Below are 16,706 nucleotides of genomic sequence, written 5' to 3'. Positions count from 1 at the left end.
TCAGGAGGTGGCTCTTCGGCTGGCTCCTCCCTACCCCTGTGTTTTTGCGGTCTGTGTAAGAAATATTTTATCTTGCTCTGTCTATAGTTGAAGTCACCGCCTCCTGCTATTTCCCTGAAATGCCCATATGGTCTGGAAAGGGTCGTTGCGCACTACAGTGCGGGAGGGAGCAGAGGACGGGCAGTGCTGTTGCTGCTGTTGCGGTCAGGCTTGGGGATGCTCCGGGGCTGCCGTCCCGGGGCGGGCGGAGCCGCAGCCCGCCGTGTCCCGCGCCCGCCGCAAGGTGGCGCTGGCTCCGAGTGCCACCGCGATGGCTCCGAGTGTCCCCACGATGGCTCCCAGTGCCACCGCGGTGGCTCAGCGTGTCCCCGCGATGGCTCCCAGTGCCACCGCGGTGGCTCCGCGTGTCCCCGCGGTGGCTCCGCGTGTCCCCGCGGTGGCTCCGAGTGTCACCACGGTGGCTCAGCGTGTCACCGCGGTGGCTCCGAGTGTCCCCGCGGTGGCTCCGAGTGTCACCACGGTGGCTCAGCGTGTCCCCGCGGTGGCTCCGAGTGTCCCCGCGATGGCTCCGAGTGTCCCCGCGGTGGCTCCGAGTGTCCCCGCGGTGGCTCCGAGTGTCCCCGCGCCCGGCCCGCTGCTCCGCGGGGACAGCGGCGGTGCCAGCCTGGCTGGGGCACACGCACTGTCAAGCGCCTGTTAAACCTGTTCCTGTTCCTTTCTAAAGTTTTCTCGGGGCGGTGGTCCCGTCAGTTGTGGCTCTGCCCGCTGCTGTTGGCTGCATGTGATCAGGGCAGCAGTGAGTGCTCTGTACTTAGGCAGTGAGAAGCAGATGAAGATGCTCTTAATGAGGCATCAAGTGCAGTGAAGGTACAGTTTTCTTTTTTCTTTCTGTCTTTCAAAGAGAAATAAGCAGTATTATTCTTAAAAATCATTTTTTACGATTATCATATAAATACAATACGAAAAATCAAAAAGAGTATACGAAAATCGTATTACTGTTAAAAATGCTTTGTTTTTCCTTTGTTGGAGTTTATTATTTAAGGAAGCAAAACTTTTGGCATTTGAAAAACTCCCTAAACTTCAACATCTATTTGAAATGTGACTTCTTATAAAAATGGGATTTTAAATTCTGTGTAGAAACCATTTATTGAAATTGTTTAAAGGTATAGGTGGAGCTAAACCAGAAATGCCTCTGGGTTCTCATACCCAACTTTCACTTTTGAAGGGAAAAAGCAAATCTTTAAATTAGTGCTCAAAAAGGAATATATCTGGATATATGACTTCTTTGAAATGTTAAATACAAGGTGAGAAAGTTTTTGAGTGGTTAAATGCCTGAGGCTCTTTCATGCTCTGGTTAAATTGCTACTGCAACTTGAAGAAGTTATTCTTACTTTAATTAAATATCTCTTTGAGAAGTTCACTCTTAAATGTTGTCATTGTTTGATAGCTTACTAAGGCTAGCAAATGTAAAGCAAAAAAAAAGAGTTACCTTTTTTGATAGACGCAGGTATGGAAGGGAAGAAAACTTTTTATCTGTTGTGTGACTGCAATAAAGAAAAACAAATCTGAGGGCAGGTAATCTTGTTTTCCCTTAAATTTGTCTTTACTTATCTTCAGTCATTTTGCAGAATGCACTCAGATCTGATATTCTGAGTCACTGGAATTCAGTTACAGTATACGTTCTCCCATGAAGCAGCAGTAGCTGCTTATGAAGTATCACACAGAGTTATGACAACAGATTCTATACCACTGAGAATGCAAAATCCAGAGAAGCAGTACAAAACTGAAGCAGGTTAATGGAAAGCAGCAGAAACAGTGAGGCTTTGCTGTGTACTTTTGGTGTTATTCAGAGTTTAGTTTACATTTGGAGGTACATATAGTAATGTATTTCTTTAAAGTGAAATTTCCTGTTTGTGGTTCTTCCTACTAAAATTAAAATGTGGAAACAGAGGCACTGGCAGTGCAGATGAGAGTGGAGTGGAAGCGAAGGTCTGATGTGCATGGGTCGTGCACAGAGCAGAGGAAAGGCTTGTGCCATTGGAAGGAAGTGCTGCTGCGAAGGATTTCTGCTCCCTTATGGGAGCTCCTAACAGAGGGAATCTGCCCAGGACTGCTGCCCTTAAGTTTAGGCATTTCTCTTGGGATTCTGGTTATACATGATATCTTCTCTTTTTCCATGTTGACCAACTTCAGAGGTGGCTCAGACTTTGACAAGTTGAGCTGCTTGCCAGTATCCAAGAGCTAATGTACAGGTGTCTGTACACCTGTTTCTCTGCTTTTGCTACTACAGCATTCCAATGCAGTTAGTCTTTCTTTTTTCTCTCCACATTTCCAGTATTACTCTTACTGTTAGCTTTGTTTATTTTTAAGTGCTTCAAATTGAAGAGTGTTAATGAATTCATTAAAAATGACCAACATAAAAAAAGAGATGAGAGAGAATTCAGTGTACACTCAATATTCTGACAACTAAAAAAAACCAGAGGAACTGTATGTTGCAGTAGACTACTATAAATTACTCTGTATCTTGACAGTTAACTGCATTTCTATATATGACAGTACTTGGGGCATGTTGAACAGACTTCAGATCATCCTTAGTGCAAGTTGTAGCTTTTCATCTTTCCATTGGAAATACTATTATTTTTTAGCTTTGCAGGAGAGCTTTATTCTGTACGTCTAGATTTTGGACAGAAATAAAAGTAATTTAAGAAAGATACAATAATCCTAGAATGCCACTCAAACCTCAGAAATTCTTACTACCTAAAGCAGTGAATATGGAAGCCAAATATTAAATATTTTAAAGGCATTTCAGTTTGCCGTACTATGATGGTTAGAAATAAGGAAGTCAGAATTCAATTTATATTTCATTGCCTTATTCATAAGGTTTTTGTTTGGTATGGGGGGTAATAGAGAAGCAAATCACCTAAAGAATGAAGTCTGCAAGCATGAAAACACATTTTCATAATTGCCTTGGCAGGAAGCCTGCATGCTCTCGTAGCAGAGCTGTGAATATTCCATGGGATAAAGGAGCTGCTCACTCAGCAGAGGGGCACTGTCCATGTGAGTGCTCATCTCTTTTCTAAGTCCCCCAAAAGAACATGTGTGTGCTGGATAAAAACCCCTCAAACCATCCATTATGATTTGCATTTTCTGGTATCTCAACTTGTCCAAAATATTTAAAAAATGAGAGAAGAATAAGAGGAAGCAAATCAGTGGAATGAGGTGTGATTTCTGTTAGAAACAGCTATCAAGTGTTGTGAAGATTCTGTGCAAGGAGTGGATTTTTGGCAGGCAGGTGGATAGGTGCTATTTTGGTGGATGTACAGACACAGTATGAATAGTTCTCCCATTGATTTTTAATTAGCAGTGGTACAGGATGGAGTGTCAGTGTCAGGCTGCTGCTCTCAGGAGTTCATCCAGGAAATTTGTCCAAGTCATAGCAACCTCTGTTGAAGTTTGCTTGCCTCTACAGGAAGCCTTTTTTTCCATAGGAATCTCCTGGGGTTTGCTCTGTATCGTTAATTGTTCTGTTAAGACGAGGAAGAAAATTATCATGTATTTTTAAATAGCTTGAATTTTTTTTTTTTTCAGAGGCATAGTTTTTTGGCTTTGCATCACTACTGCTTACATTTAATTTTTTTTTTTTAGAGGATTTCTGATACCCAGTATATAGATGGCATCCATGCTGTTGTTTCCTGTCAAACTAAAACAGTTTTCAGGTTTGTAATCAATTTGGAGAGTTTTGCAGAAAATTCTTAGATTTTTCAAAGAATTACATGAGTTTGCAAACTTAGCAAACTCTGCGTGGAATGATAATCTTCCTGTGATATTAAGAAAATAGAAGCTGTCCACAGTAGGCCCATTGTCAGGATAGCAGAGATTTTGCAAATTTGATAACAGTGTTGTAGCTTAAATAACTTAAAAGTGTTGACATAAGAGACCTGAAAGCCTAAGGCCACCATATTTACTGTAGATGCCAAAAAATTCTTCAGTAAGAAATTATTATGCCATTGGGGGCAATCTTATTTGCTGCAAGCTAGCCTTTACAAATATCACCTTCTTCCCTCTGGAAAAATATTTACATTTTCTGGCTATACATTTATCTGTTTGTTTGTTTTACTTAAGCTAAATACAGGAGGGATGAGAAACCTTTCTGTCAGTTGTATTTGAAATTCTTTTTAGTGTTAAAGTTCAAGAATATGATGTGGTATTCAGACTTCTCACAGATTTGATAAGGAGAAATATCCTACTAAATAATTCAAGACTGGATAGAAAACTTGGCAAAAGACCTGGATCTCAGATCCCTGCAGAGCTTCTGAACTTTGCTTTTTCCCTTAAAATTATACCAAAGTATAATGATATACTTGTTGATTGTGAGGTTTAGTTGTGTAATGTGCTCTTTTAGGAGTTTGTTTTCAAAATGTACTCAACTTTAATATGAAGTCCACCGAGTGTTATTGGGTGTCAGTCTTGGAGCCATTGTCAGCTCTTCCCTAAGATGCAGTTATTTCATGTCATTCATAGTGTCATAGCATCGGAGGCTCGAACTCCATTTTCTTCACATTGCACATGCTTGTTGAAACATTCCAATGGCAGTGCTTAATTTACTCCAAAAAACTGAGCCATCTCAGTTGTTTATATTCAGTTATTTGAGGGCTGAAAAGAAAATGATGTATTCGAAGACAAGCTAAGAGCTAAGTTTTATTAGCTGCTGCTGCCATGGAGAAGATCAACCATTATATTCAGCATATGCATATGAAATACTGCACAGAAGTATCCATGCAGACCTACCTCTGGCATCCCAAGGACGCCAGGGGAAGAGCAGAAGTTTCCTTGCACGCTGCCTGCGTGCTTGTCTGGCTCCCACAGCGTGGCTTGTCCAGCCGGGACTCCGAAGAGCTCCACTCTCCAGGGAGCCAGGTGGCCAGGGAGCCCCGTCTTCTTTTTCCTCTTCACAGGTTCCAATGTGTGCAGTGCTGTGTACTTTTGGAGACTAACTGCATTTATTTTTGTTCTCTCCCCTCTCCTTGTTTTTCTCTTGCACAGCTCAACAAGCAGCAGCTGCAGGTACTGAAGGAGCGTTTCCAGGCCTTTTTGAACGGGGAGACGCAAATCGTAGCGGATGAAGCATTCTGCAATGCTGTGCGGAGCTACTACGAGGTGAGCTGTGTGCTCTGTTCTCTCTCCTGTGTTCATAGTATGCCTTTTAATGCAGGCACAAGGAAAGTAATTTTAAGTTTCAAAGGCTGTGAACTGCTGAACCTTCTAGAAACTATTTCCTCCTAAACCAGCTTTGCTGTTTTAGAAGTTAAAATCTACTGCCTGAGCACAAGAGAGAAACTGAACTGGAAAATATCCATCTTTTTTTAAGAAGGGGAAAAAAAAAATTAGAAGAGAAGATAAAATGAAAAACCCCTGGTGCTAAAAATCTTCCTGGCAGCACTTGATACAACTAGGCGCTGCTGTCTTTATCTCCATATGTCCAAGGTAGCTCTTTTAATCAGCACTTTGTAAGTTACCATCCTGAGAAATATGTCTTCAGATTTTTAGTTCCCATGCAGAGGGTTTTGGTGAAGACCTGCCTGTTGCCTTCCAAGGAACAGAAGGTTTCCATGCAGATGGGCCAGCTCTCACAATCTGCTGTGACCTCCCAGGCATGTTCAGTGCCTACAGCCCCAGTGCAGATCCGTAGGTGAAGTTTTAATTGTGTAAGGGACAGGTCCAGTTCCAAACAGGAGGACAGTTCCCTGTCCATCAGCAGCATAGTGGTACTGAATTAACTTCTTACTCCTACTGAATGTTACTATGTTTTCATTTTGCTGCATCTAATTTGCTCAAAGAATCAAAAAGGCTGCATGTTAAACTTCTATGCCTTTTGAGAGATCTTCCCTCATATTTCAGCCTACCACTTTTTTTCTTTTTTTTTTCAAAATTTAGCTTTATTTTTGGTATATTATTTGTTCATTTTTCCTGTCAGCTATTCTTTGCTAGTGAATAAGTTTTTCCTCAAGCAGAAAAAGATGTGATTTATGTCCTAGCTTGGTTTTATCCACAATAAATCATATTGCATGAGAAAAAAGAGAGGGATTGGCAAATGGTTTTTCTTTTGTGCTGAAATCATAGACTCAGTGTGTAGAAATAGAAATTTGTATAGAAACCATCAAACTCAGTGTGTTTTCCCATATTATGGCCCGATCGGTGCTGTGGCATTTGAAATAAAGCAATTCTCACAAGAACACTTGTGAAAAGATGGGAATAGGTCTGCAGGTGAAACTGGAATATGAACATTCTCAAGGTACTATTTTAGGTGTGTGACAACATGACAGAAGTGGCTAGAGAGTAATCCATTTTTCTGTGTAGCCAATGAAGAATTTAAGGCTGGGAGGAAGGACAGTTTGGAAGATGGTGCAGGGCAAGGCTGAGCTGGTTAGTGGCCCAGCAATAGGTTTCAGAGTAGGGGGATGTCTCAGGACATTGAACCCAGGGTAGAAGTGAAAAGGACTTAAAGATTCATTCTTTAGCACACTGTTTAAAAAGCTTGATGTGTTAGAGGAGGTAGTCTGCTCTTTAGAAAGGATGTGATAGTGCATAAAAATTATTTGAAAATAAATGTCTAAACAATTACTGTTCTGTTAAGATTTACTTCATGCCTTTTTTAATGGATTCTTTTAGACACGTTGAGAAGTGATTTTTAGCATATCTGCTCTTGCAGTGAGAGGCTGTGCATAATAATCTAAGATAGCCTTGTAAAATGAAAAGCTCAAATTTCCAGCTATTTTCAGACATTTACCATTTTGAATTATGTGTTTTGGGTGTCTGGTTTCAAACAGAGAATTCCAAAACTCTCAGCATTACTGTCAAGGATATAATGACACCAAAGGCTTCATCCTGTGTTAGTATACCATGAGCTGATATACCAGCTGTAATTTCAGTCTATTTTTATTTCTGTATCCCAGCCTCCCAATTCCATTTTGCATTCTTTCCACAGATTTCCTTCCAGATTTGCACAGCCCTTTCCAGCTGTGCAGTTTGAGTCAGCATTTGCTAGTGATTTTAATTTCTTTTCAGGTTGTAGTAGATAGTTACCAGTAGATTTAATAACCAGTGCAGTGGTGGAATCCAGCTGGAGACTTAGTTCAATTTACTGCTCCTCTTTAATGCATTTCAATCAAATTTTATGCATCTGATCACATATTCTCATCTTTACTTACATGTGTCTCTTGTGCCTTTTTCCTTATCTTTGCTACCCATTGCTTGAAAATATTGGTCTCTGTTACTTCTTTGTGTGTTCTGTTGATGCTGGGCTTTTCTGCTTTCTCCTCCCTATGTCTACCACATATGGTCCTTCACATCTTCCATGTGGTGATGTTTCTTAATACTTTGAATTATGGGCATCCTCCTTGTTTCTGTCATACAGTATCTTACAAACTTCTGTGTTAATTTCCTTATACTTTAGTTGCTCACCTACAGTTTAATTTTATCTGATAAGGCAGGAAAGAAATATATGGCCTGCCCAGTAATTATTTTATTCTGAAAATTATTTACTTGCCTTTAATCCTATGCAGTAGACGTGGTTTGAGAGCTATTATAATATTGTTTGCAAATCCAGAGTATATTCATTACTGTAGCTGATTTTCTACTTTAACTTTGAATGTGAAAGAGAAGGTCTGTTTTGGGGATGTGACATAAATTCTGTATCAGTAGTTGCAGGTGTTTTCACTGTTATCTGTAGTTAATGAGTTTGTTTAGACTGTATCCTCTTAAGAATCTTAAGAAAAAGCTCCAAGGATTTAGGAACTTATTATTACTAAGTCTTTGATTTACTTTTTTATAAATGTTTGCAGAAAGAACAATTTGTTTGCTAAATAAATAAATATGAATTTCAATATTAATTTCACTCAGCTGTAAGTCATGCTCCTGTGTCAGAATCACTTGGGAAGTTTACTCTAGTGAAGCTTTTTGCCTTATTTCCTCCACTATGTTTTTTCCAATGCTGCTGTGGTTTTTAAGATTATGTATGAATAATCTGGCATCAATTTTCATTTATCTTAAAAATGTAGTAGAAAAAAAATTCATATTCATGGGAAAAGTTACATAAATTCTTTAACTCTTCAGAAAAGGTTATTTTCATGTTATGTGTAATCTCCCCCTAGAATCCCACCACATTTTCTAAAAGTCTCACTAAAATTTTGCATGTTTCTTTTTTGTATACATGAAAGTATGATTTTCTTGTTTTTCTCTTCAGTCTCAGTGTAGGGAAGGTATGGAAATGTTTACTCTTTCTGAAACCCTTCTCTCAGAATTAACGCAGGATTTTATTTTTTGTGTGTGGAAAATTCCATTACAGACATTGAGCCAGATTCTAATCAGTAGAACATCAGATGCTAGTGCTGCTTTTCAGATAAAGAGAAAAATTCAATCATATGGCAATTTTTTATGAGTAATTACATTGGACACACTGCTAAGTATAAAATTAAGTGAGAAAGTGACTTATGAAATGAAATCCTTTTTTTTTGCTTAATTCAACCCTGTATTTTAAAAACTTGTTTGTGAAATAGTAGGTAATCTTCCATTCATCAGTTCCTGCATGCTCTTTTCACTGAAGTTGGAAAATGCTGTTGGGCAGAGCCCTGAGAGGTTTATTCTCCACCTTTAATATACTTACCTCTAATAGGTATGAATATACCTTGGGCTAAACTCACAGTGCTACTCCTTTATTCTTGAATGTATGCAGTCTTAGGTATCAGTAAAATGGGTGCAAAGAACTAATGAATATTTGAAATACTGTGAAAACCTTTTCAGTATTGTAATGATTGCAAGTTCTCAGGTTTTCAACTCTGCTTAAAGCAGAGCTGCAAGAAATATTCCATACTGGTGTTTTTCCTGTTTTTCTTGCTGTTCCATTTTAAATAGGTGGTTCTAAGCCATGGTTACTTCATGCTGTTTAAATCTGAATGTTAAATGCAGGATCTGTAACACTTAGTACTGTGGGGTGTTTGATAATTTAAAATCAGACTTTGTTCAACTGTACCAGTTTGCCTGTGATACAAAGATCATATTGAACATACTTTCTGTTTAAATTGAGGGGATTTGTGTACACAAACCTAGGTGTTAGTTTGGCACTGCCAGGCTGCCAAAAATGAGCTAAAATTATAAAACAAATTAAATAAAAAATAAGAAAAAGAAGAAGACCCATATCATAGAATGATTTGAGTGGGACGAGACTCTAAAGATCATGTAGTCCAATCTGCCTGCCACAGGAAGGGACATCTTTCACTAGATCAGTTGCTAAAAGTCCCATCCAACCTGACTTTGAGGTCTTCCAGCAATGGGGCACCTAAAAATTCTCTGGACAATCTGTCCCCATATTTTACCACCCCTTTTATAAAAATTTCTTCCTTAGATCCAACCCAAATCTACCCTTAACAGCTTTCTAAATGCTAAAAGAAAGCCTTTCCCTTCCTTCATACCAGTGTGCATAGGTGGCACTTTTCATCTTCTACAGGAAGTGAGCCAAGTGTCCTACAATTACCAAGCTCCTTTGGTACCAAATCCTGAACTGCTAATGCAAGTCCTTGCACTTATCCTTAGAAAAGGATGAATTGTGTTCATGAGAGCTTCTTTATATGAAGACTTTAAATGATTTGTTACTCTGTAAGAAAATTTGAGGTATTTCTGTACAGAAAGGAGTGAAACGATGCTGTTTCTACCTGTGATTATGGAAAACTTGAGCTGAAAATTTTTTGCATGGATGTGAGGGCAGAAGGATCTCACTGGTGAAATGAGAAAAAAGGAACTAGCTTTCTGGACTAGTGGTGCTTTGGTGCTTTTGCAATTTTAATTTTACTGTCAGCTATTTAAGGCACACCATTTTTATTCAAGGCAACAAAAGGCATAATTGATCCTGATGAATGTTTCAGAGATGAAGATGACACCTAAAGGAAACAGAAAGCATTCATTAGAATCAAAACATAGTACACACAAAATAAATAGTAATTAAATGTTGGAACATTCTGTTTTTATATTATTGAGATAAGATAATAGAATCAGTAATTTAACCATTTATTTAAACACATTAAACTTATAAGAGTAGAAGATAACATTTTCAGAATGTAAATTCACTGGTGTCTGCTTTCATTTTTTTAAAAAGTCATAATTGGCAGACACATGTATTTAAGGATGTGGGCTTTTTGCTCTGTTGAGGTTCTCTTCAAAAATCTGAGTACTACACCAGCATGGGATTTATGGTTGGTACAGTCTAATTTGGAGAAGCTATTTCAAAAGGATGGTTTTTTATATTAACTTTAGGATAATCTTGTTGTTTGCCTTGTGAGGATGCCTTTTGACACCAGATACATTTGTCCTTGCAGCCTGTTAGCACTTCCACAGTTTCCTTCCAGTTGCTTGAAAACCTGGTCAGACTTAAGGTCCGTGTTATATTCTATGGGTTCTGTTATTTTGGCTGTTAGAACTGGTGTAGGCCAGGTCTTTGAAAAGCTTCTTAGAAATTTTAGGGCACCCCCAGGGAAGATGCATAGCACAGGTTTATTTAGGTCACCTGCTTTGTTAAAGAAGCTCTAATGCCTTCAGTGTTTCGGATCACCAACCACAATTTGGCATGTCATGGAGATTGTCTCACTGTTAGCAGTCTAATTATTTACCTAGAAGAAGTGAGGGGGAGATAAGATACAACAAATTAAAACGTGCTTTGCATGGTCTGGACCTCTTCCACGCTAAGGAGAGACCTGATAGAGTTTGACTGCAGGGTTTGTGGTGTGCAGCTTTCTCTTGAGAGTGCTGTTGTATTGCTGCTGCATGGAAGGTGTATCAGTGCTGAAATCCACAAAGTCCTTTGCTTCAGACATAACTAGGTGTAACTATTCTCTGTGTTTTCAGACTGGAACTCCCCTTTTCACTCTCACCTGTATGGTGTCAGAGAGGCTGTACATCTGCACAGAAATATACAGCTACCATTGAAACTGTGTTTGTCCAGTCTCTCTGCACACTGATTTTTGTGGATGATCACTATTCATTTGAGGATGCCATGAGGTTTCCATATTGTTGGAACACCATTTTTTTGTTGGAACAACATTTCAATGGTTGTAAAAGACCTGTATTTAAAACTTTTAAATTAGGTAGGTGGTTGATGGATAGAGTTTAGTGCATTACTTATACCAGTCCTTTGATTTGGATGTGCTGATAGCAAGGCAGAAAGGAATGGATGTAGATTTAAAAAATTTCTAGAAATGGTATCCATTTTTGTTCAAATGTGGTGACTGTTGTTCAGTGAAAGGCAAGGAAGGATGCCTTGTAGGTCTGACACTACACTGCAGAGGTAATTAGTGTGGGGTAGTGAGGTATGTCTCTACTGTAGTAAGCATTATGTGATGTTAGGTACTTGTTTATTAGATAAATTCTGAATGTCTGTTAATCTGAGCAAACCAATTAGAAAACCAGCAATGGCTCACACTGTTACACAACAGTGAATTTGGTCTGCTTTGCTTAATTGTTTTTTTCCCTAATCTCAGTTCTGTTTTACTCAGTCTCAGAGGAAAACAAAACTTATCTGGACCCTGGTTTTGCAATTAACAGCATGTTGCACTGAGACATGAACTATACATGTTTTTGTTGATGCTGTCTTTGGGCAACTAAAGGCAGTGGGGATTTTTTTCAGCTAGCCTGATATTGGGAAAAAAATGTGACAGTTTAACATCCCATCTGCCAAAATCTTGCAGGAGATACTAACATTTTATTGATGATAACTCTTCATATTTTTAAGTAATCCTTCCTGCTACCTTCTTCAGATCTCAGCACAGAGCCATTAAAGTCCTCTGGATGTGGAAATAATATCACAAAATATTTTGTTAGAGTTATGTTAATGCCAGTGCATTTTCTTTTGTGCCTTTGTATCGTGACATCTGTGTGTCACAATTCCATTCAACAATTTTTCAGGGAATCTCCAAATCATTGTGGAATAACAGGACACTTTCTTCCTCCTTTCAGCAGCCAAACAGATATTCAGCCATGACTGAATTTCTGTCTCTCTCTGTGACCAGAGAGACGTGTGTAGTTTCACCTTAATAGTACACTTGAAGTATCTCAATACAAGTGAGGATTCTTATAAGATGCTTATGGACTCCATTTAAGCCAAAGTTAGTCCAGTCAGGGTCTCTCTGTCTCATGATTCTTTAGGTTCTAGAATTTTCTCATGTAATTTCTTTAGGCTTTGAGTTTTGATTAGCAATCCACTGCACAAAATTACTATACTCATCTAATCAATAATTTCACTAAATTGCAAAAAACTACTATCTAAATGATTTCTTGATCTTAAACACACAAAAATCCCCCAAAACCCACAGAAAAAAACCTCCAACTGAACCAACCAACCAAACACCCAAAACCCAACCCATTCAACAAACAAGCAGTAAAGGAGAAATCCTCTTGTTTTCCTGCAACATCAAACTGAATTTTTAGGACTGGTACTTATTCTGTATATTGTTTTGCTTACTCTTGGATTTCTAGATAGTGGAATAAATAACTTTAGTTTGCATGATTTAATTGAAGCTGTCTGTCACTATTTTACTTTGTGTTCGAAAGCTTTACCCATCAAATCCTTAGAGCTGTGTGACCTGTCAAAATCTTTTAAACATAAAAGTAATATCTTGAAAAAGTCCTGTTAATGGTGAATTCTTAATCTCTAAGTAAACCGAGCTGGAGAAGACATGGAAGTAAGGGCTAAAAAAAGTCAGCAAATGCATGGTTGAAATCCAGAAATCAGTAAATGAGAAGTGAGGCTTTAAATTCTCACTGATCTCTCGCAACTCCATTTCAAATCTGTTCTGATACTAATTTCAAAAGCCCACAACAAATTCTTATATCCTGAGAAATGTGGAGACAGAACACAGACAGTGATGATGTAAATATTTTCTGCTTGATTTTTTTTCAAGTATTGCTTGATTTACTTTTCCCGCCATGGGGTATTTCTGAAAAGCTATATTGGAAAACAAGGTTCTTCTCAAGCTTTTATTTCCTTAAGTACTGTAGAGATGGTTTTTTTTCTATTTCATGTTGTCTTTAAAGAGCTATCCTTACCAAGCAAGCAAGAGGTTTCTTCAAAGTTAAATGCAGGCATAAAGTTTCTACCCACCCAAGATTCTCAACAAGAAACAACATTATCTTAAACAGAGCATTCTAGGAGAAACAGATTACTGAGTCTGTTCTAGTTACTGAACGCCTTCTTCAAGCATTGGTAGTGAGCAGTAACTACCTCATTAAGGAAACTTTCTTTCCACTTGGCCTTGCCATTAAACCATTTCTCCTAATTTCCTCATTCAGATTTTCCTAATAACTTAAACTCATTGCATTAATTTAAGATCATTGCTTAACTTGCTTTGTTGTAAATGTGAAGTGTACAATCCCTTCTTTTATTGAATTATCATTTTATGTAAATGTGTCTGGGTTATGCCTCCCTAGCAAAACAAAAATAATGAGCAAATTACATGTTCTTAATCTGTAGTATATAATTTTGTGTCAGGCATTTGTTATGGTCCCTCTTTGGATTTTTCACTTTCTTATTTCTTAGGATTGCAAACACAGCCCCAAATCCTGGTGTGGTTCTGATGCTTTGTACTGCTTTATATTTTACTCTGTAATTCCTCTCACCCAGGTAGTGATGGTCCTTACAGAAGTGAGTGATTTCACATGTAAATATAATGTAAGGAAGAATAACGTAAAGGAGGAAGAATAATGTAAAGAGAGAATATGTCTGCAGGTGTTTTGAGCACGTGTTTAGGGTAGCTGGTCTCTGAGCTACACTGTCTGTACCTGAGTTAGCTTGTCCAGAGCTGGCTTCTGTCTGTCTGCTTGCCAGCATGTGGTCACAGAGATGTGCTCCAGCATTCAGAGCAGAGGCTCACACAGCCTGCCTGCTTGCACACTTGCCAGTGACTGGCAAGTTGATTGAAGACCATCCTGCTGGTTGATTTTTTTTTCCTTTTTTTCTTATGAAATAGTCAAAAGGTGCAGTTCTGCATCTGTACTTAGATCCACATGGTCCTAGCTGTGCATATGACTTGATTTCTCTGGACATCCTTGTGCTTGCTGATATCCTAAGAACTGATGCCAGAGTAACTGTTAAGATGCTCACCATGCTACTGGTGCAGCACTGCCCAGCTAGAAAGCTGCAACTGGTGCTTGGAATTTATGAGCATCACAATCACATATCCTCTGAACAGAGACATGGTTCTCCCAGGAAAATCCTGGGAAGCTATGGGGAAGCTGTGAGAAACTTAGAGGAAAGAATTCAAACAATTATTCTCTCTCTTTCTGTAATCATTGTTTATCAATATAGTTCTCCAAAGTGTGCTATTCATAGTTCACCAATAGTGTGAGAAGTTTTCACTTTGAGGCCAATCAAGTATCAGCTTAACAAATCAGACTATAAAAGTCACAACTTCTTCCTAATAAGCAGATTCTATTTCACCTTCTAATGACTAAAGTCGTTCATTCTGTCCCTAACTCAACAACATCAATTACTTTCAGCATTTCCCCTCAGCTCGAATGTCAACATGCTGGTTGGCAGCCCAGCAAGAGAAAATGAATGTTCTCCTGGGGATGAGACCTTGATATTTTTGTTTTATTTAAGTTTTCTGTTCTTGGTGTACTTTTTGTAAACTAGGAAGGTTTTCCTTTGAGAGCAGCAGGCATCCTTTGTTTCCTTCTGTTTGTTTCTCTGTAATTTTCTATGATAAATATGCTTCATGAATAATATGTTATTCTGCTCCTTGGATGTAGGTTTTCCTGCAGCAGAGCCTTCCAAGTCCAAGAGTAAGAAGTATATTAGTCAGAGATTAATTTTCCATTTCAAGGAAATCCAAACTTTTCTCAAATCTTTATTCCTGATCAGCATGAGATTAGTCACAAACACTTATCTCCCTTTTTTGTGTCTATTCACTTGCAAGTCTTCTGTAATCTTTCTTTGGAACATTAACAATAAAAGGAGTACACCTTTGTCAGTTTATCTATTAAATTACAGCTTGTCTATTTCTTTCTCTTTTAATTGTTCTCCTTGGTTTATGTCTGGACAATCTGGAATGCTGTGGTAGAAATCTGTGGACAAATACAAGAATCCATATCCAAATGCTACCCCTTCACTGTTCTACTGGTTGTCTCTGAATGCAATTCAGTTTTTAATGCTTTCAAGAGTGTTTCCTTTATAAGTAGTTAAATTACATGGAGGTAAAGGAAACAAAGCAGATCTAAGTGTCTAGTTCTGTACTGTTTCTGCAGTGTTGTAATGAGCCATGACACATGTAGTGTAATCAGTAGTACTGAAATGCCCACTGAAGCCTCTTTGGCTTTACTCTCTTGACATCTCTTATACCTTCCTCCAGGGCAGTAGTGCAGATGTCTTTTATTTGAGATAAATCTGCCAGTTAGAAAATATTCTTAATTTTTGCCTTCAGATAAGTTATTTTGTAATTTTAAAGTAATGGAAAGCAGGTTACCTTTTTTCCTTGGCTTTTGATCATTTTTATCTCAATAAAACTTAGCAGAAAGCTAGGAAAAAAAACCCAAAACAAAACAGCCAAATAATTAAAAAAACTTGATTTTAAAAAAAGGCAATGAGCAAACTTAGTAACCTTCAAGTAGTGATATTGTGTCAGATCAAAATTCAAGATACTCAGAATCCTTTGTCAGATGGTGCCAAATCAAAGGAGATTCCTGAAGAAAAAATACCAGGGCAGGGGAGGCTCATGCAAGGATTTCCTGGAGTGTCTTCTTCAGTTCTAGTCATCAGGGCTCAGGGAGATTTCTGCCTGTCCACATTTCTGTCACTGGTAACAACATAAAGCAGTTAACCAGGTCTTCAGTTTTGTCTTTCAACAACAGGAAGAGCTTGTGGTTACTGTATTTGTGTTCCTTGCAGCCGCTTCTGTGTCTGAAAAATGAGCCTTGCATCAGTTGTTAAAATGTTACCTTTTCTCATTTCTCAGAAGTTTGTTTTTGGGAAGACGCATGGGTGATGTTTTAGAAGCCCTGTTGTCTAATCTCCCTCCACAATCAATTCCTCCAATGTAGTAAAGGTGGTTTTAGTTGCTGTCTGACCATTCTTTCTATGCTTGTATTAGGAGGAAGTAATAGACTTAGAGAAGTATGTATTCTTAAAATATTTTATTTCTTAAAATACAGACATTTCTTCTAACACTGGCATACCATCCTAAAAATTTTACAGATGTTCAGTTGTGGAAAGACCAAGTAAGCTGGTCCTTGGGACTCCAGTAACTGATATAAGTTGTGTAACTGGAGAAAAAAGTTATTTTGAAACACCGATTCTGATCTGAGACTTACAGCAGTAATCAGTGATTAATTGTAAATGATCTCTGTTGCCTTATTCCAGCTCTCAGCCTTCTGACTGTGCTTCAGATCTGCTGCAAATACAATTGAGAAAATGAAACAAGGGAACAAAAAGAAGTGATGCATTTCATTTATCTCCCTCTGTTTCACTGCATGCTTTGAGCTGAAAAGTCTTCTGTGCCATAATTCTGGCAAGGGGCTCAGAGGAGAAGAAGGAGTGTGTCTCAAATGTGCTGGGAATCCACAGCCTCACCATGGCAGTGCAGCTCACTGTGATGCTTTTAGCTCTTTTTTCCCCCTTGGACTACTGAGCACAACCATCAAGGCTCACTGGGAAGTAAGCTAAGGCTTTC

At 38.6% G+C, this 16,706-nt stretch overlaps 1 protein-coding gene across 10 annotated transcripts in view; it reads left to right on the top strand.

Moving 5' to 3' along the window:
* The window catches only part of LOC132327725 (calcium-dependent secretion activator 2), a 296,530-nt gene that overhangs the window by 50,780 nt on the left and 229,044 nt on the right, over window positions 1-16,706 (top strand). For all 10 annotated transcript variants that reach the window (XM_059847194.1, XM_059847193.1, XM_059847195.1 and 7 more), the window contains exon 2: window positions 5,044-5,157. In XM_059847194.1, the coding sequence (XP_059703177.1) occupies window positions 5,044-5,157 (114 nt within the window). The remainder of the gene's footprint in view (window positions 1-5,043; window positions 5,158-16,706) is intronic.

This window comes from Haemorhous mexicanus, chromosome 5 (genome assembly GCF_027477595.1).
Source record: "Haemorhous mexicanus isolate bHaeMex1 chromosome 5, bHaeMex1.pri, whole genome shotgun sequence".
In the NCBI taxonomy this organism is placed as follows: domain Eukaryota; kingdom Metazoa; phylum Chordata; class Aves; order Passeriformes; family Fringillidae; genus Haemorhous; species Haemorhous mexicanus.
This window is presented reverse-complemented; position numbering and strand designations above follow the sequence as displayed.